General features: G+C 30.9%; 3 protein-coding genes across 4 annotated transcripts; 1 reads left to right on the top strand and 2 right to left on the bottom strand.

Annotated features, from left to right (window-relative positions):
• Positions 1–778: 778 nt before the first annotated feature.
• LOC11424187 (probable ADP-ribosylation factor GTPase-activating protein AGD11) lies at positions 779–7,340 on the top strand. 2 transcript variants are annotated; one of them, XM_003598578.4, is made up of 11 exons: positions 780–948; positions 1,044–1,103; positions 1,294–1,425; positions 2,529–2,618; positions 2,761–2,845; positions 3,792–3,867; positions 4,389–4,552; positions 4,678–4,915; positions 5,628–5,744; positions 5,831–5,926; positions 6,412–7,340. In XM_003598578.4, the coding sequence occupies exons 3-11, from the start codon at positions 1,371–1,373 to the stop codon at positions 6,691–6,693; spliced, it is 1,203 nt and encodes a 400-aa protein (XP_003598626.1). In that variant the 5' UTR covers positions 780–948; positions 1,044–1,103; positions 1,294–1,370; the 3' UTR covers positions 6,694–7,340. The 2 variants fall into 2 exon arrangements, with proteins under 2 accessions (XP_013458995.1, XP_003598626.1); XM_013603541.3 differs by lacking the exon at positions 2,529–2,618 and having other exon boundaries at positions 779–948.
• A 2,669-nt stretch (positions 7,341–10,009) lies between these two features.
• Positions 10,010–12,570, bottom strand: LOC11419762 (uncharacterized protein At5g39865). The gene is made up of 2 exons (XM_003598577.4): positions 11,710–12,570; positions 10,010–10,669 (listed from the first exon to the last, which is right to left on the bottom strand). The coding sequence occupies exons 1-2, from the start codon at positions 12,199–12,201 to the stop codon at positions 10,310–10,312; spliced, it is 852 nt and encodes a 283-aa protein (XP_003598625.1). The 5' UTR covers positions 12,202–12,570; the 3' UTR covers positions 10,010–10,309.
• Positions 12,571–17,520: 4,950 nt separating this feature from the next.
• LOC11419761 (protein SENSITIVITY TO RED LIGHT REDUCED 1) lies at positions 17,521–21,080 on the bottom strand. Its single transcript, XM_003598575.4, has 2 exons — positions 20,786–21,080; positions 17,521–18,606 (listed from the first exon to the last, which is right to left on the bottom strand). The coding sequence occupies exon 2, from the start codon at positions 18,552–18,554 to the stop codon at positions 17,721–17,723; it is 834 nt and encodes a 277-aa protein (XP_003598623.1). The 5' UTR covers positions 18,555–18,606; positions 20,786–21,080; the 3' UTR covers positions 17,521–17,720.
• Positions 21,081–21,906: the final 826 nt, after the last annotated feature.

Below are 21,906 nucleotides of genomic sequence, written 5' to 3'. Positions count from 1 at the left end.
TTTTATAAAAGAGATTATTATAATGTTCTTAACATGTCTGTTAAAAATCATTTAAAAATATAAAAGTTTAAGTATAATTAAACAAATTTCAATTTAACAGGGACCAACACATACTTTTAGTCCTTGTAAAATTAAAATTTGCTTAATTGTGCTTAAACTTTTAAATTTATAACATATTTTTCACATACTTACTTAGAATATTATACAAAGTTCCTCTGCAAAAAAGTAACTTAAAATTTTATTATTAGGTCTAAATTTTCATTAATATAATCTTGAAAATTTGGCTTTTAGAAAAATTCATATTTAATTTATTACATGTTAAAAAAATTTACAAAAGAGTATCTGATGATGTTATGAACATGTATGTAAAAAATCTTTCAAAAATTTAGAAGTTTAAGCATAATTAAATAAATTTTAATTTAACAGGGACTAAAAACACTAACAAAAAATTTTGTAGAAACTAAAAAGTATGATTTATTTTTATAGAGACTAAAAACAAAACTGCAAATATTTACGGGAATAAAAACTTATCTTATGAGAGATAAAATCATATACTCTATTAATTAGAAAAAGTGTAGTAAAAGAAAAAGAAACTGAAAAATACTATTTATGGGTTATAGTTGAGAAATTGATGAAACCAAATTGTTAAATAAATACATGTCACTTTGTAATCTACAAAATTTAACACGCTCCCATGTAAGCGCGTTCAATCTTCCTTTGGTGAGTCAAACAAACATTGATCACAACAACAAAACAAAAGAAAAACACAAAATCAATAATATTTTATTTAATGCAATTCTCTCATTGACTTTTCATGCAACTCCAATCATTTCCATATCCTTCAAATCAAAATCATAAACTATATGCAATTTGTCAGAAATATATTCTTTGGATAATTCAATTCCCTCAGAGATTGATTTGGAAAAATTCTATCTTTTCTAGTACATTGTATGTTTTTTATTTTTATTGATTCATAAAAACCATGTTTTGATTTTGATATTTCTCTTTTGGATTTTGACAATAACTTTTTTTTGTTGTTGTAGAGAATAAGCTGGTATTGGCTCATGCCTAATTTCAAGTGGAGGATATAAATGATCTGATCTGTAAGATTTTTCTGTTGGAATATATATATTTTTTTAATTCAAACCTAATTGCCATTTTTCATGTTTTTTCCAATCTTGTATTATGACATTTTCATTGAAACCTTTGTGTTTTTTTGATGTTGAGTTGCATTTTTCAATTGCAAGATTATGAAGATAAAATATTTGATGTGTCCTTTTTATCTTCATGCAGAGAAAGGGTATATAAATACATGGCTGTCCTCAGATTATAGTGGTATTTCTTGATTTTGGTTTTAAATATTTGAGGATATGGAGATGATACATCAAGAAAAATCTGAAATCAATGGTATCAGCGGTATACCAGGTAAAAACTTTCTATACCTATTCCCTCATTCTTTCTTCCTCCCCATCAAAGTGATGTAAAATGGTTGATATTATGAACAACAAGAATAGAGTCATTGGAATATGATAGAACCTATGCAACACCGACACTTCAGATTGAAGACATGTATGTGTTGGTGTCCTACACAGACACCGACACAGGTGGTTATATTCGGTCATTTATATTTTCTTAAATTATTATCTATGTCTGTGTTTTAGTGTCAGTGTCGTGTCTGTGTCAATGCTTCATATGATAGAATCTGTGTTTTAGTGTCGGTGCCGCGTCCTTGTTGATGATTCATATCATAGATTATACCAAATTTATTCACATTTTCCTTTCCCCTCTTCTTCTTTGTTTTGGTTAAACATGTTTATGATAGACCAATCCATGGTTGAGAAGAGATGTTGCAATTTGCTTGCTCTCAAGTAACTACAAATTTATGACAAGTATTTTTGAATTTTAAGTTAATTAGGGATGTTACTACAATGGCACTATTGAGTTCCTTATAGATTAATAGGATAGTTTTTTAGTAAAATGTTTAATTTTTGTTTTGAATTTTGAGGGTGTATGAACAATAGATATTGTGCCTTGCACCATGTGGTAGTGACTAATGCAGACACTAGACACGATATTGACACATACTTGCCAGTAATATTTAAGAAAATGGAACTAATTGAATATAACTATACGTGTCAACGTCGGAGACCTGACACACCTTTAATTTGAAGTGACAGTGCTGCATACAAAGGGAGGAACCATCTGTCTCCTTTACTGTTTCTGCTTTACTAAAATGACTTTGAGAATTTAAACTTGAGGTTTCCTTATCAAAATAAAGTCGAGTTCCATTTGTTTTTAAGCATTTGTAAGTTGAGTTTTCAAGGGAATAAAAGAAAATCTTGACTTGCAAGAAGGTGAACCCTATTTATACATAAGTACTAAATTACTACTATAAGAGAAATGAAATATTTATTGAAATTTGTAATGATAAAAGTAACTTCAAAGAATGCTTTGTTACAATTTCACAAGTCAGAGTGTATAATGGTATTTTGATAGGCTAACTATAAAATTAAATGTCTCAATTGTAGGGTCAGGATCTTGTTGCCTTTATGATCTCTTTTGCACTGAAACACCAAGTTTAAATTCTCAAAGTCAAAGAGAGCGATGGATGTTATCTGGTATTTTTCCCTTTTAATTGTTACATTTATCAAATAACCAACATTATCCGGTCTCACAAGTGTTTATGTTAGTATATAAGTTAATCCAAACAGACTCTTAATCTTTGAGCTTACACTATTTCTGCATACTTCCAATCACTAGGTCCACAGGAAAGGTTAGACAATCTGATGCGTCAAGCAGGGAACAAGTTCTGTGCTGATTGTGGATCATCAGAGCCAAAATGGGTGTAAGTGTTCACTTTATTTTTAAATGAATTTGATCTATGTGCATTGCTAAGTGCTACATTGTTTGAATAACATTATCTTGGATCAAGAACTAGTTATTAATACAGTGTCTTTCTACATAAATCTTATTGTTCCTTGTCTAAGTTCTAACTGAGAAGCTAAAGATGCCTTAGGACCTATGAAACACGTATACGGACACGGACACCGAACACGACACGGAGACTGACACTCCGACACCGCTAATAGTTTGAGAAAATTACATAATTCAGTGTAATTACAAGTGTCGGCGTCGTGTTGGTATCAGACACGTGGACACGCCTAATCCGAGGAGTGTCCGTGCTTCATAGCTTAGGACCATGACCATCAGTTTCAATTTGCTTCTTATTTGCTTGCTATCTTTGTGAAACTGCAGCATGATTTGTATAGTTTTATGTTTTACTTGTAAGTTTTAAATTACACGAATCCAATTGAGTTCTGATAAATTTTGTGTAATACATTTACTTCTTAATTAGGCCACGCTTGGATAAAAAAAAAAAATTAAAACTAAGCGCTTATAGCATAAACTTTGTTTATGTATAAGTTATTTCTGTATCAAAGGATAAAATGAAGTCAAACTTTTTTCATATAAGTGCTTATGGACATAAGCTGAAAGCAACTGTTGGACATGTCATAAATTGTTGCCATAAGCTCTCACAAGTGCTAATGCCAGTAGTTCAGATCAAATAAGTCAATCCAAACAGTCCCTTAGTGTGGTTTATCTATCCTATTTGTAAGGTGCTCTTAGTAACATTGTCCTTGGACAAATTTTTTTATTTTGTATTTCTAGATCACAAGTTTAGAATGAGGAAGAACCTTGAAGACATGAAACTTTCTATTCAGAATTAATTGACAATTTACTTTTATCAGCATATCATTAGTTCATATTATTTGCATTTGTTTGAATATCAGGTCTTCAAGTCTTGGAGTATTTATTTGCATCAAGTGCTCTGGTATACACAGAAGCCTAGGAGTCCATATATCTAAGGTACGTTCGTAACATAATATGTAAAACACATGTTATTTGACAGTTCATTTATTTTGTCAAAAAGATATGTCCCTTTCCTCAGCTATATTTCTTCATGGACAAAAAGGAGAAGGTCGAGTGTTAAATTTGATAAAATTGCTTCTTCAATATAACTTAGTTATATTTCCTAGATTGTTTATTTGAGTGCATGTTTGGATTGACAGTGAGTGTAGTAGAATCATGGTGGATGATGTGTCATCGTAATTTTGCAAAAGCTACACTTAGAAGCTTCAAAAGAATTATGGTGGTACTGCGATTTCATCAAACTCACCTGTGATTCTAAACATGCAAATATAGTTTGTCTGTGTTTACATTCGTATAATCCATATTTCAGCTAAGGTTATCTTTTAACAAAAAAAGTAATTTAACAAACGTTCTTTAATATACTTTGTATTCTATAGCCCTGTTTGAGTTTCATTTTACTAGTGGCACACTTTGTTCGTAGATTATGAGAAGTTTAACATGATTTGACATGATTATAGGTTCTGTCACTGAATCTTGATGATTGGACAGACGAACAAGTTGATTCATTGGTCAACTTGGGTGGAAATACACTAATCAATAAGAAGTACGAAGCTTGCGTGCCAAGTTACGTAAAAAAACCAAAACCGAATTCTTCCATTGAGGAGCGTTCTGATTTCATTAGGTAATTAACTGGATGAAAAGCGTCACGAGTGCACAAACACACACGCACACAACAAATTCATATTTATCTTGAGATATAATACCATTGGGTTTCACATTTTTTATTTTTTTTATTTTATCATTCAGGAGAAAATATGAGCTCCAACAATTTTTGGATTCCGAGGAGAATTTGATTTGTCCCTTTATACCATCCCACTCAAGAACAACTTCATCCAGTCATAGCAGTTCCTCAAGCTACAATCCTCCACAAGAAAAAAAACGTTATGATAAACAAACAACTAGAAATCGTATTGGGCTATCGTTTCGAAACAGCTGGGGAAGAAAAGATTCTGAGAGTAAGAGTACAAAGAAGAGTAACTCGTTGGTAATGTTTCATTTCGTTACTTCTTTAAAGTTAGCCAATACAATAAATAATGCTATCTATGTCGAGAATTCTGATAGACTTAAATATGTTATTTGTCCCAGTAATATCCATCTTTAGGTTTTGTCGAAACGGTCCCTGTAATTTTTTTGTGCTATTATAGTCCCTATTTTTCCATTTTAGTCGATGTAACATTTGGTTTATCTTCTTCTGGTCCACATATGTTTGAAAACTCAGTATCCGGCTCAAGGACCGACTAATTAGAGAGACCAATCTTACAGTCCTCTAGTGGGGGCTCCCATTTAAAGCCAGAGTCAAAACCCTATATGTTAGAGACTCAAAACAAAAAATATATACTACAAGGAATAAAACAAAATATAAAAAAAAAATATATTATAACTTCATAAGTACTAAAACAAAATGTTACAAGGACTGGAAGAGAAAAAGAATAGCGATAAAGGTATATTACGGGGACGAAAAACATGTTTATATATAAGCATATGTGATACGACAAAAAATAACAGCTTATGCAAAATTAAGCTTTTAGAGCTTGTTTCATTCGGAATTCTATTTTCCCGTGTGCTTCAAAGCTTTACTGAGATTCATCTTGAGAATGGGAACATTCATGAAATTTTAAGCATGATAAGTATTGAAATATTACATTTTTCTTTGTTCTTGACTACTGAATATTGTTTCTCCCTATTTACTGTTATAGGCAGGTATGGTTGAATTTGTTGGATTGATTAAGGTTAATGTGGTTAAAGGCACTAACCTAGCTATCAGAGATATAGTGACTAGTGACCCTTATGTCATCCTTTCTCTTGGTCACCAGGTGAGTTTCTTCATGTCACAAATACTTAATACTTATCATAATGCTTGCAAAGGAAAATGTAACATTTTTAACATCTGATCTTGCAGTCGGTGAAGACGCGTGTTATAAAGAACAATTTAAATCCTGTTTGGAATGAAAGCCTAATGCTGTCAATCCCTGAGAACATCCCTCCTCTTAAAATAGTAAGTTGAATTGTTCACCATTTTTTGTGGGCCATCATTTGAAAAATAAGCATGAAATTGATCATTTGGTAACTGATACTTTAAATCTTACTTCTGAAATGATGTATGGTTCCACTTTTGAAGGAGCCAAAATTGATGCTAGAGGTGTAAATTGAGTATGCCTCTAGTGTTGCTTCTAGCTTGTAGCTAGAACTCGTAGCTTTTGCCTCTAGAATTCATTTGGAACATTGCATGAACGCATACAAACAAACGTCACTTTTTATTCGATTCACTTCTAGCTTTAATAGATTTTACACGATCATTTTATTCAAAGTCAATTTTTGTTACGGCAAAACCAAACACATGCACATGATTCAATTTTTGTTCATGACAGTCTGAGAAAAGAAAACAATAATATATAACTTCGGCCACATCTATTATTGTGATCGTTACTTTCCTGCAATCACAATGAATATTTATTCAATGTTGTTATCCCTTACATGCAGATTGTATACGACAAAGATTCATTCAAAAACGACGATTTTATGGGAGAGGCTGAAATAGACATTCAACCATTAGTATCAGCAGCAAAAGCATATGAGAAATCATCAATCATGGAGTCAATGCAGCTTGGAAAATGGGTAGCAAGTGGTGACAATACACTTGTCAAAGATGGAATAATTTCTCTTGAAGAAGGGAAAGTGAGACAAGAAATTTCATTGAGGCTACAAAATGTTGAGAGAGGTGTTCTTGAAATTCAGCTTGAATGCGTTCCTCTTACTCAATAGATGAGATAGGAGTTATGAAGCACGGATACGGATACAGACCTAGAACACTGACACGCCGACACAGCTAATAATTTGAAAAAATCACATAATTCAGTGTAATTACAAGTGTTGGTGACGTGTCGGTGTTGGACACGACACGTGTCCGACACCGGGACACGCCTAATCCGAGGAGTGTCCGTACTTCATTAGGAGTAAAAGGGTCATAATGTAAATTTGCAAAATTACATTTTTGAAGCATTTATTTATCAGTGTAGATTGTCCTGTCTCAGTCTCAGTTTTCACTTTGTATATTAATTCTGTGAGACTGTGACCATCCTTATGTAGTAGATTAAGAAAATATGAATTATCACTAAGGGTGTGTTTGGTTTGGAAGAGAAGTTGAGAAGAGAGAAGTAGGTAAGAGAGAGTATGAGAAGAGAGAAAAAGATGAGAAATAGAGTAGATTTGATGTATTGTTTAGTATAAAAAGAAAGAGAGAAGAGAGAAGTATAATTGTATTTTAAATTGACAATAGTATCCTTTAACTTGTAAAACAAAACAATTTTATATTATTTAATTTTTGTCTTATATGAGGCTTAAAATGGAAAACCATATGCTGGAGCTCTTTCTCCACGCTTTCTCTCCATCAATGGAGAGATTGATTTTTATGCGGGACCCATCAACTTTTAGCATTTCTCTCTTGTATCTCTCTTCTTCCAAACACAATGGCTTTACTCTCTCTCACATTGCTCTCTCTCTTCCATCTCTCTTGTTCCAAACACAGTGTAAGTGTTTTTTTGGAAGAGACCTTATTGATAAATTTCAACCTTTTTGCTTGTGAAAACAGACTTATATATTGAAATACTACTCGTTACTTTGTAGGACACTCTCAAATTACGTCCTTGATATGATGAATAGTTCAATTAAGTTTATGACTTTTTCAGTTGTTCTTCACTTTCATCGTTTTGTTAGTGTTGGTTGATTAACTCGGTTTCAATAAAAGACTTGTCCAATAAATGACACAGTAGTCCCTATATTTAGCTTCACGTTGTAAATTTGGTCGCTATAACGTTCAACTTACTATCAATATACCGCACATTATCATCGAATTTGCAAACTTATGAAAGGTCTATAGATGTCAAAATCAGTAGGATACGTGTAAAAACGATCCCGACATATTCAAAACAAAACCAGTAAAAAATCATATGCAACATAACAGTTAAGCTAATAAAACATGATGCAAGATGAACCAATAATTCACAGCTTCCACAACCTGACACAAGAATTTAGAGCTAATAAGAGCAACAAATAACAATGTGTTAAAATGGGGACATTAACATCATGCAAAAATATGGTAAGACACACTAACCTTAAAAATGAGACTGTTATTTTTTTAAACCTTTTTTATGACATAACAGTTGCCATAATCTCAAGGAATCTCACCGACAAAGTTCATTGTCAACAGTTAGGTTTGAAATTTGATTGAGACTTTGGAGCTCAAAATTTTCTACTTTCGGCAAGTAGTGTCCTATATTTACATTAAAATTACAAGAGTTTGTGCCGCAATTTAAACAAATTTTGATATACAATCAAGAATAAAATATCTTCTCAGTTTTCAATTTTATTTTTTTATCGGTCAATAAATTTCTTTCATTTTCTTTTGACGAGTACAAATGTCCTCAAAATGATAGATTATACTTACCTTACGACCAAACTTTGGATTATCAAAACTCTTCCCTTAAAAACCGGAGGATTAACACCGGAAAAAAATGCTCTCACAATCCTAATTATTTAATTCAGATACCTCACACTAGTTTCCTTTTCTTTCTTTTTTTTGACAAAAGCTCGCACTAGTTTCCTAAATACTATTTAAATGATGTTAGGATTTCTTAGGTAATATCTAGTTAATTTTTTTTATATAATTAATTTACATTTAGAGAAGCGTGCTCTTTGCAAATTCAATGAAAGTGTGTAGAACAAAATTTATCATATGACTTATCAGATGATAAATTTGTTTAAGTCTCGAGGGATTAGTCTCTACACTTATAAGCATATGATATCTCACACATGATCCATGAAAAAAATGCGAGTGAAATGTTTGGCCATCTATGTCTTTGTAGCCTTTAATCATTTTTTTTTTTTGGTAGTGAGCCTTTAATCATTTAATATTATTATTGGAGCTTAATTAATTAATTTTTATAACCCGAGCTTAATTTGTTTAATTATAAGGAGTGAGCCAGACACTTGAATCACTTAGATACTTTAATCACTTCATTATAAATATGAAGAAACGCCTAATTGTGGTGATATTTGTTCATTAAATTCGATTTGAAACCTTCTAAAGGGTGACTTATCATCTAACCCTTAACTTGCTAAACACTTAAGAAACTGATAGCATATAATTCTACCACTATATATGAAAATTGCATTACAAATTACCCATGATTGTGTCAAAACCACGTTTATTTTACGACAAACAAAATGCTAACAACACTCATCAAATATATCAACCTTTTATTTTTGACAAAACCTATATTATGTACAACCTTAATAATGGCCCAAATTAAACCATTGACTAATGAAAGAGGAACAGAACCGTATAACCATCAACAAACACAAAAAATGACAAGTTAAATTTATAAAATCTTCAACAACAAAAGAAGAAGAGTTTAATGGACATACACCAATGTAAAATAGTTTTAGTGTGTGTTTGGTATGGCGGTGGGGAGAATTGATTTTGATATAATTGAATTTGAGAAAATTGATTTTGGTTAAAAGTGAGTTAGATGTGAATTGATTTATGTTTGGATACACTCGTTTAAAAGTGATTCTTATGCATTAATTTTGTTTGTATATTTTCAACAAAAAATCATATCAATGTACATGTTATACAACTAATTTCAAAATATCTTTGTGATTTGACGGATAATAAGATATTTATCAGATGTCAATGTAAAACTATTTTACATGTCGGTTCATCTTTTATTTTCTCAAAACAAAATTATAAAAAGTTTTATTATAAAATGAACAACCCATTTCAAGAATTTTAGCTAGTTTTTTTATTTATAAAAAGGCAGAATAATATGTGGAATCACTTGAAGCTTATGGGCATGGAAAGAATAATAACAAATGTTCTTTTCTTCATTCCTTCTTTCTTTCTTATGCTCTATGAATTCACAATATCTACTTATAAAATAACATCAGGCTCATCAACATTAGTAATAGAAAAAAAAACATTATTATTCAATAATTACAAAAAAAAAAAAAAAAAAAAAAAGTCCAAGTCGCAATTTTATTCATAAACAAACAAGAGTAAAGTAAACACAACATCAGAGAATAGGAGGAAAAAGGGAATAAGACATTCCATTCTTTATCATTACATTATCTATAGATGTTTGCATAATCTTATACATCATTTGATATTTACATATACACATTATGATACCATTTTTGCAGTTATGTTTAATGTTAAAGTAAAAAAAAAACGCACTTGAACAAAACAAAACCATGTTCAAGGCGCAAAAAACACCGCTGTCATGGTTTTAAATTCCGGACTGCAACCATAATCGCTTCTGTAATATAATGATTTTGAAGTCTCTGCAACAGCATCGCAGTTTCGACTAGATTTTGCCACATTTTACAGTATAAAGGATCGGTACACACCATCGCCTTCATTTTCATAATCGCAGAACATCATTCCAGAACAGGCGCAACAAGGACACCTAACAAGTCCATTCTCATTGCACTCCAAGCATCTTTTCGACAACCCTTCGTCCTCATCGAATAATTTCCTACTACCACTGCAATTCTCACAAGGTATAAACCTAGCATCGCCACAACTCTCGCAAACAAAGCCAGGCTTCATCCTGGGAAAACCTTCAAGAATCCTTTTCAATTCACCAGTTTCAAATAGAGACTTAATCACATCAGCGCCACCAATGTACTTTCCTCTAACGAACACTTGAGGTAGTGTCACGTTTTCCTCACCCATCACAGACTGCAGCAACAATTGATCGACAAAATTAACAAAACAAACTAGTGCATATTACAACAAAACATGGACATAGGTTAAAATTGTACAGAGTATGCTATATAAAATTATGTTCTATATTGGATATTAAATGTATATTAACAAACATGATATCATGAAAAAGAAAATATTAACAAGCTTTCAGAAAAGATCAACGATCGCAATTAAAAATTTGCTGCAACTGTATGGATCCAGTTTTCCAGCTGTTAATTTGATATCAGACATTACACGATAACCAAATCAGTTTTAAATTATCACTATCATTGATTTAGATCAGAGTCTAGCTAGATTGAAAACTGTGTGACATAATTACAACACCAAATCAATTTCCAAAATTCATAGCTTTTTTATTTGAATTCAACCAATCACGCAATCCTCGATATGAACATTGTCATATTCGATCAAGATTAGACAACTCAAGGCTGGGTTTCAAAATGCAGTCAAATTCAGCAAAATCTAACCATCAAGACAACTTTAAATGCAGAATTTAGAGGACTAAAACCTTTATTATGCATCAACAATCACCACCACAAGAACAATTTAAAACCCCGTCTACTAAAATCAAAACGCAAGACCAAAAAAAACTGGGACAATTTTTTTTACCAAAATTTAAATAAAAAAAAGGAAATTTCAGAATTTCATATCCTTCATTTTTAACCATACGTTAAAAAAATTGTAACCATCTTTAAATCATTAAAAATTTAAACAGTAAAGATAACATCAATATTTCTACACCAGACCAAAAACAAATCATGGGTATGTATGTCAGAATCACGATGAGTCAACTCAACCTGATTATACAAACGAGTCAACATAATCATACAAAATAACAGCCACTCTGACATATCTATCGTAATATCAAACATGCATTAAATTATGGACGAGACAATGTGTCAACATGATCATACAAAATCACGGTGACTGACATATCTATCGTAATATCAAACATGCATTAAATATTTCTGGACTTGTCATAAAAAAGAACAAGAAGAAAGAAGGTTTAGTACCTGCAATTCTTTTCTGAAAGCACGATCCATAGAAACATCTCTTTCATCAACCCAAACCCTAAACCCTTTCAAAATCATCTTAACCGCATTACAATCCTCAAACGTTCTTCTTATCCCTCTCAAACTCGTCAAATACACAACAATCCGATCATCAGCATCCGCCAACCGGAACAACATCCCCGCTTCATCTTTTTCCGGACCAGAACGCGGCTTCTGACCTAACTTCGAAGCCGCACGTGGTTCGGAAGAAGGTTTTAAATTCGACGACGATGATGATAATTCTTTTGTGGTCGTCGTCGTTGGTGATTCGAATAAAGTGCAGATCTTCTTCACCATTCTTCCACGTAGAGATGATTTCATTGACTCCATTGAACCGTAGAATTTGCTTAACGAACCGGACCGGTCTAGAAATTCGTTGAATGGTTTCTGTGATTGTTCTTTTGATGACGTGTGCATCGTGTTCGATCGGTTGAAGAATTGAAACCTCGACATCTTTGAAAATTCTTCGAAAAATTCGATAATTCAACTTTTTTTTCTTGTTCTTTTCTGAAAATCACAAAGAAACACAAAGATTCTCAATTTTTCAGAAAAAAAATGTTCTGGCGACGACGGAGGAAGAAAAAGCGACGGAAATGTTTTTTTTTCTTTTTTGTTTTCAATATTTATTTTTTTTGTTTTTGTTTTTGTTTATGGCTATGGAAAATTTTGTTTCTGTTGAGGTTGTTTTTTTTTTTGGTTGGTTAATTGGTTTTTTTGTGTTGTTGAAGAAAAGTTGTTTGAAATGTGTGGAGGATTTGAAAGAAAGAAGTTGGATTTTCTGTTTCTGTTGTTTGTTGTTTATGTAGTTGGCTTTGAGACAGATAGAAAGAAAGAGATAAGACTTTTGAAGAAGACTTTTTTTTTTTTTTTTTTTACAGAATGGGAAAGTTGAAAATTGTTTAAAGGTATTTTAATTATAAATGGAAATTTAATTAATTTATTTAAATGTTAAAAAAAGGAAAAAATATTTCTTTTATTCTTTTTTGTGGTACATAGTGAGAAGGGAAAAAACTTTGTGTGTTGTTGTTTTGTTGCTTGGATTTAAGGGAGGTGAAGACTTTGATGATTGATATTTATAAAAATAGGCTTACGTGTATATTCATATAATTCAATATATCATTAATTATGTTTGATTATTGGTTAATTTTAACATAATTTGTGTTCAAATATTCATATAAAAAGTTCTGGTCAATTTGAACACATAAAATTTGTATTTAATAAAACTCAAAATCATAATTAATTTTTTATACTTTTTTTTTTGTCAAGTAGCCTAATAGATATAGCTCACACATATAAATATGGAGAAGTCAGGTATCCGAGTTTGAATTGACCCCTGCATATAACATGTAATATCTCTACCATTGATCATTTGAGTTAAGCTTGCGATGATATTTTTTTTATACTCTGACCACGTTTATAAACAACTTTTACTTTTTCAAATTCATTAAATAATTTATGTATCTAAACTTTATTATAGTCAAGATACATCAATTATTCAATTAATCTGAAAAAGAATGTTTTCTCATTTATGAGAAAACTTTTCTTTATAATTTTACTTAAAATTAATTTTCTCTCTCATTAAGTTTTACATTTTTCTTGATATATGTGAAATAAGCAAATAACTCATTAATCTGGGACGAAGGGAGCACTCCATTTGGTTTTACATTTTTCTTGATATATGTGAAATAAGTAAATAACTCACTTAATCCGGGACGAGGGAGCACTCCATTTGGTCACATTTATGAGAAAACATTTTTTTCTTCTTCGGATTAATTGAATAATTGATGTATCTTTACTATAATAAAGTTTAGATACATAAATCTTCCGATCGCAAATATAAGCAAAATGTGAATTTTAGATTTAGATTCATATTTATTGTAGACAACATATAACATACACCCTCCGGTCATATAACGTACAATAATAATGTATGTAGTCTTTATAAGCAAAAAATAAGCAAAAATTCATATTTTAGATTCATTCAATAAATGATGTATGTAGTCTTTATTATAGACAACATATATCATTTATTGAATGAATCTAAAATATGAATTTTTGCTTATATTTATGACTAGAGGATGTATCTTTTACACAAATGGTTTATTCAGATAACACACCCCGTGTCAAAAAATTGCTAGTTGAACAATATCTTATCAATGATAAACAAATTTTTAATATTGGATTCATTGAATCAAACATAGTTAATGATATATTGGATTTATGAATATACACCTAGTAAAAGAAATAATTCATTTTTTAGATTCATTGAATAACTGGTGTATTTAATTTATAATATATGAGAGATACATCATTTATTCAACGGATCTGAAATGTAAACTATTTATTATGATAAGGATCGCAGGGAGTAAAATATGTCCAATACATGATAAGATCATTAATTATTTCTTTTTTAAAAAAAATCATTAATTACTCCCTCTTTTTCTACATGTAAGCACTTTTTACCTTTTTTTTCCCATATTTTTTAAGAAAAGTAGTTAGTGCAATTAATGTTTCTATTTTTTTGTGTTAATATTACCAAAATTTAATTTGTTTATATGTATAAAATTTGACTTTTTATATTTCAAAATAAAGTTAGTAGTACTTCCTCCGTTTCTAAATATAAGCAAAATTAACTTTTTAGGTTCATTAAATTAAGGATGTATGTTGTTCATATTATGGACCACATATATCGTTAATTGAATTAACATAAAAAGTCAATTTTGCTTATATTTAGAAACGGATGAAGTATTAATTAAGGATATGTTAAGGAAAAGATAATAAATGTATTTAGTAATTTGAAAAGAGGTTTACATTTAGGTACAATTTTTTATTCAAATAAATCCTTATATATATATAGTGACGGAGAGAGTAGCAACATAAGAAAATTAATTAATTAATTAACTAACCAATTAACTAATAAAATTAATTGTACCAAAAAAACTAATAAAAATTAAATTGGACAATTTTTAAAAATTGATTTTGACTAAATTTATTTTGCGAAATCGATTTTGAATAAAAGTGAGTTGAATATAAAATGAATTATATCTTGATGTATTTATGCAAACATAAATTTAACAGCTCCTCTCAAATAGATAATTAAGTTAAACACTTGAAAAAAAAATCAACCCTAGAAGACAAAAAATATGTATTCTAATTTCAAGTAAATTCAATTCTATAAGAACAATCAATTGACATTTAAATCATTCAACCATATTAAAAACAATTTTACAATCTCTCAAATAATTTTTATTTTTTGACTCTCCAAAATTGAAACAAATATAGCTAAGAAAAAGTATAAAAAAAGAGGAGGGGAAAAATCTTTTATTTTTGGTGGCAAGATAGCATAGCATGCAATAGCCCACTTTTGTCGTGTATTGTATTTAGGCAGTAGGGTGGGAGTAAGCTAAAATCAGCCCCACCGGCTGTCAGTCAATCTTTGAAACAAAGGACACGCTTAGCTTCTACATCACGACTTATCTTGTTGACCAATAAAATATTATTTTAAATTATACTTGTATTTTTAAACAATTATGATGTTTATTTATAAAAGTAATTATACTATTTTTAATAAATGAAAGTTTAAATGCATCTGTGATGATTAGGATTAGTTTGTCATGGCTAAGACGGACTGTTTCTCTCCTCTTATGTTGATGTTGGCGAGGTTGTTAGACTTCATACAGAGCTACAATAGATGTCTGATCTTCATTCTGACAATGTTAATTTTGTTTTGGATTCCAAATATGTTGTTTGAACGTTTTAATTCAAACCTAGGTGATAATAGTAAACTAGGTTGTATTATTCTGGCTTGTAGGCACTTGTTCGGTTATAATTTTCAGAACTCTCATGTCGAGTTTAATATGAGACAAGCCAATGAGGTCGTTCATGAATTAGCTAGCGTAGCCACATCTCATGCTAACTCGCGCATTTATGATGACGTACCGTCATATATCCGAGACTTGATGGCTAATGAAAAGGAATGAATTTTTTCCTTAAAAAAAATTAATAAATGAAAGTTTACAATAAAGGAGGCAAATCTCTAAAATACACGACCTGGCTCTCAAAAGTGAATGTAAAAGTCACAACGGTGAAACTCATTTATGATTTAATGATAATTTTTATGCGGTCAAAAGATTTTAGATACACCATTTTAGAAAATAATTAAATAATTTATGTTTTTTTAAAATAATAATAAGATACTCTATATATTTGTATGTTCAAATCTTGACCTCAAAAGTTTTCGTCTAATTAAATAAATATTTTTCTGATTTACTTACATACTAGTTTTTGTGTTCTCATGAGCTTATCCATTGAAAATTATTGAATTTAAATCACTTTTTTTATATAATTTTAAATCACTGTTGAACATTAAATACATTTTTTTTGAAGGCAAAAATGTATTTAATGTTCAACAGTGATTTAAAATTATATACATGTATATGCTTTTTTTTAATTGAAATTCAAACCTTAGATTATTACGCTGTGGAAGTTTAATCCTGGTCGCTAGACCTAAAAAAACCATTTAATGTTTTTATAATTAATTTCTATGATCATCATCTAATTTTTCTTGTCTACAATTCAAAATATCGAGTAAGAAGTCAAAATAATTTTGCTATTCGCTAAAATGTGGAGTAGTAAATTTTCAGATTGAAGTTAATTAAAAGCAAAATGAAATTTATGCAAACTATGAGATTCTTTATTTGAAGGAACCGTATGAGATTCTTCTCTTTTTTTAATATAATTTCAGACCAACCTAAGTAGATAATTTTTTATTTTTTTTTAAGAAATGAAACAATTATTGTGTGCCAAAATACATTTTTTTTAGCAAACAAAATACATTTTATAAAAGAATAATATTAGGTAACTTGGAATAGTCTTGTATGTCATGCTTGTGCATTTGTATTGACTTATTGACTAATATTATAATTGAAGATTTTTTTTTTTGGTTAAATGGTTCAACAATGTTGCACGGGTACCCGAATCAATAAATAAAGTACTAAATCGAATCCTGACCAAAAAAAAAATGTACTAAATCGAATCTTAAATAATGTGGACCAGAGCCTTTTTTTTTTCATTTAAATTAAATCTAAAATCAAAATCCGCCTAATTATTTAATGACTCCAAAAATTGGATGAAACGCATGATAATTGTGTTTTGTGTTTCATCTCCCATATGTATTTTTAAATTTAAATAAAGAAACATTAAAATTCAATGAATATATACTATCGGATTTTCTATTGTGTGCATTCTTACAGACGTTCGAGAGAACACTATATAAATAATATTTTTCTTTTCTCAAATAAAAAATAATAATATTTTTCTCTTTTTTAAAAGAAACTTTGTTTTCTAATTGTTGAAATTTTTTTTAAATTAGAGGTACAAAAGGACCTTGGATGAAGGGGTGACATGGAACAATCACACAATTTAATTTGGTTTAAACTAATCTGCAATAAGGACTTACACTAATTTAGTGCAGAATTCTTAACTGAAAATGAGAGTAAATAAAATAAAAAATTATCCAGAAGTCCTAGCTCAACTGGCAAAATGCCAAAATTGTTAGGCCGGATGCCATGACCGGGGTTCGAACCCCGGTACCTCCACTTGTGTGTGTTAGTTTATAATGGCTTTGCCATTTCGTCTATCTACCATAAATAAATAAATAAAATAAAAAATTAATGACATCTTACACTTTTTTTTTTTTTTTTGGAGAGAACATCTAACATTTCAAGTTAATAGAAACAAAATTTATCCTTCCATAAGGACAGATAAAAAGAGTAAGAGAGAATAATGGAGGTTTCAAGAATATAGACCAGACCTATCATTTCACACATTGTTTTACATTATCCCTTTGGCATAAGAATCAAATTTCAAAGATTTCGGAGAAAAAGAATAAAAATGTAAGAGTTCTAACATTTTCTAGAACAACAATATACCAAAGTGGTGTACAACAGAATATTGATTGAGTTAAAACTCCATCAAGAATTGATAAGTTGCAGCTCTGTCTCATGGACAGGGCTGAAAAAGTGCCAACTTGAATCATGGAATGCATTGTAATAATCATCAGAAACTGTTTCGATTTTGACTTCGTTTGTGAAACTTCGGGCAGCCAAGATATGCCCTACCAAGTACATAACAGGTGAGGTCTTACATAAGGACACATGCTGCTCGTATGCTTCAAAGCTGTTCCCGAATAATACCATGTTTTTTAAGAGATTCGGCTTCCAATTCGCCCGCAACAGATTGCAATATAACTCTGCTTCGCAGTGAGGCATGAAGAACATTGTTGGCTTTAGAGCTTCTCGCTTACCGTGCTCGTTTATGGACATGACGGAACAACCAAGAGCTTCCAAAACATGTGACTCGGTTACAGAGATAATAGGGTCAAACACCTCAATGCTTCCAATCCAATTAAAATCTCTTTTCATCAACATTGCAATGCTAAGTTGCAAACATGGGGGTTCATACAATTCAATGCTGCCAATACCATAAATGACCATTTGCATAGTTGTCTCTGATCCTAAAACCTTAGGGATGTAATCTAAAACTGATGTTTCAACCTGATCTCTGAAAGTTTGATAGAACTGAGAATTCTCAATCTTACTAATATGTCTTTCCATTTTCTGCATTAATGCTGTTTCTCTGCCTGGATCTGTCTGAGAATCTGTCGGAGCCCACGGTTCTTGTTTTTCTTCTAAAATTTTAACCTCGGGAGCTTTTCTCTTTTGTCTTCCACGACGGGGTAAAACAACTGTCCAGTCTTCATCCGTTGTGCAATTACTATTTGTGAGAGTTTTTGCTGAAGATGCCATTTAGATACAAAATATCTCTTTATTTTTCTTCGCTGATTTACTGCTTCAAAATCTGAATGCAACACAGAAAATTATGGATTAAACTACATGGTATTAGTGTTGGGGTTCCCATGCTTAGTAATACGAAAGAAACAGTTAAATGAATCCATATTACCAGTAACTAGTTTTGTCAATATCATGTAAAAGAGCAGTTTATTCAAATTTTACTACACTACATGCTACAGGGCTGTTACAGACGCTATCTGACAGCACTTTATACTGAATAGTCTATTGCGGAAAAGTAGAGATTTGTTCAAATTTTGTTCTGCTATAGCCACTATTTGATGGCACTGTCCCAATAGACTACTTGCCATTCAAGATAAAGATTAAATTTGTGAATGCAGACTATGAAGTGGGCAAAAACAACATGTGTATATTATTCAAATTTGATAATAACGATGTCACAAGGCAAACCAACATACCGCTGGTCGGGGTCCATATCTCAATCTAGCCAGATGTATTAAATTCCATATTCATATATGAAAGGTAGCTTAGTTCCATTAGCGAGAAAGCCAAAAAATGTAATTAACAATATACGGGAGTTGAAAAAGTAATTGAAGTCGCAAAGAACAACTTCAGCTAATGTGCCAATGCCACTAGCCTGTTTGTATTAAACTTTCTAATATCTGACAGAAGCTAGTTTAGAAGGAGAAAATGTATATTACAGCAGCAAAAAGAGTCCAACAAGCTCTTAGAGGGTGCTGCTTCCTCCGTAATATTCTCCTTTTTTTAAAAAATCTTTCACAGTGCAGTGCCTCTCCTTTTATTCATCTTCTAACAGAAACTACCTACCACCCCCAACGAATTTCTGTGTTTCTCACTATCACAAAGACAACTACTTTACATGCTCAGTTCTCCCTAACACCACCCAAGCCTGAGTTTTTTTCAACACTACCCGTGTACTGATCTCTTACGCTAAGTAACACCCAAGGTTGTCATTTACAAAATCGTAGAAAATAGCAGTTTGTTCAAATTCTTCTAATATATAATGTTTTGATGCTCCTATAGCCACTATTCGACAATACGTTGTACTGGATTGAGCTTATGAAAAAGAGCTTATGCAAATAAATAAGCTTTTATGTTAATTCATAAGATTTTACCAACAAATATTGTATATTCATAACTTGTTTTTTCATAAACTACCTTAGCAAGTTTATAAATAATACATTAGTGCTTATTTATTTGCATAAGCTGCTTTGCATAAGCTCTAAAATAAGCCAATCCAAACGGACCCTAAATCACAGAACAACACCAGCTTGTTAAAATTCCATTATGCTATAGTTGTTATTTGACATCACAGCTAGCACCAACACATCAGATTGAAGGTGTGTCCAGTGTCTGACACAGACACGACATCACACATCTCACTTTTATTTTTTCAAGTTATTACCTTTCTTCTAGGGTACTGCTTCCTCCCTTATTCTCTCTTTTTAGAAAATATTTCACAAAATGCATTTTATTAATCTCATAACAGAAACTACTTACCACCCCAATACATTCCTACTTTTCTACCCCACCAAAGTGAGTTGTTTTCAACACTATCATAACACTGATTTCTTAAGTTATGTAGCACCCAGTGTTGTCAATAAAAAAAAAAAACATGATAGCCATGTATATTGTATGAGCTAATTACTAATTGTTGCAGTTATCTTATTACATGTATAAATAAAGATTGTATGAATGAAAATATAATCAACTTCTCCTTATAATATCTAGTTTCTTCCTCTAAATTCTGAAGTCTGACCCTACTCGAATTTCGTCATATCAAAACAAAAATAATAATTACTAATATTGTTTGATGCAATTGTACAAAGAAACCACAATGCACAATAAGCAATTCTGAACAATAAGCAATTATAATATACAGACAATTTTCCAAACTCTATAAAAATGATTTTTTTTTTTTTTAACAACTTATAATATTAATGAAACAAAACAAACAAGGTCATGGCAGTGGAAAAACAAACAAAGAATCCAAATATGAGCTTATTATTTTTTATTTTTTTTACAAATTATATTTTTAATAAAACAAAACAAACAAAGCCATGGCATTGACGGTAGCAAAAAATTAACAATTCTCAATCCCCATTCCCCAATTCTAAAACCCTAAAAAAATTCCCAACTCTCACTTCTAAAACCCTAAAACAAGCAATTGGAAAATGAATGAGAAATTAGAGAATTAATTGGCTTACCTTGACTAAGAGTGAGTGAGAACTGTGAGAGAGATACTGGGTTTGAGGAAGAGAGAAGAAGAAGATGCTGCTGAGTGGAGAAGAGAGAGTCATTGACTGGGTTTGTTGTTGTTGTTGTGAGAAGAAGTTTGCAATTTGTTTGCGAGAAGAGTCAGAAGAAGAAGGTGGCGATTTGTTTGTGAGAAGAGGAGAAGGTGACGCGATTTGTGTTTCTCAGAGGAGAGAATAGCAGTCAGCAGCAATGTTCAGCAAAGTTTTGACGAGTTTGATGGAGTTTGCAGGGACATATATTCAGTTTACGCATTTTTAAAAAATAAAATAAATATTATACGTTGATTCATATAACATCTATACATAATTGCAAATATTCTCCAATTAATTTTGAATAATTGCAACTTTTAAAAAAAAAAAAAAAAAAAAAACTTGGTATCCAATCCAACTGATCCGAGGGTAAAAATTGCATTATGTTTAAAAAAAAAAATGGTATTTGATTCAAGTTCCGAGTAATCCTAGAGTATTAATCAGAACATTTTACATAAGATAAGAGTATTTACAAGCTCAATTTATCAAAACTCAGCGGAGATCTCCATCCACATCTTAGCACCATCCTTGGAGAACTTTCTCCTTTTCCGTGGATCTCCAAATGGAGACGTCGCCACAACATCAATACGATTACTTGCAAAATACAAATCGTATAACCACAAGTGGCAAATGAACCAAACCCTAATGGTTCTCATGACGAAAACAAAACCCTAAAAAAATGAACGTGTCCCTAAAATAAACTTAAATAAAAAAATAAAATGCAAGAGAACGAAGCATATCCTTAAATCTTTGCTAATAGAGAATAGAATTTCTTGGATTAAATTAATCATTGCTACAAAATACAAATCAAGCACTCAGAAGTGTCAAAAACTGTGACACTTCATGTCCAAACTAAAACCCTAAAATCTCAAATGTTGTCAAAAATTGATTAGTACCTACAAGAAACATATCATTGTTTGTTTCTTGATTCTTGATGATGAGGTTAGAGAGCACGAGCTATGTCATCAGCCACCCAAAAACAAAGAGCAGCCCATTCTGCTAATATTATCCAGCATTTGTATGCAACTCGAAAAGGCATC

This window comes from Medicago truncatula, chromosome 3 (assembly GCF_003473485.1).
Source record: "Medicago truncatula cultivar Jemalong A17 chromosome 3, MtrunA17r5.0-ANR, whole genome shotgun sequence".
NCBI classification, from domain to species: domain Eukaryota; kingdom Viridiplantae; phylum Streptophyta; class Magnoliopsida; order Fabales; family Fabaceae; genus Medicago; species Medicago truncatula.
This window is presented reverse-complemented; position numbering and strand designations above follow the sequence as displayed.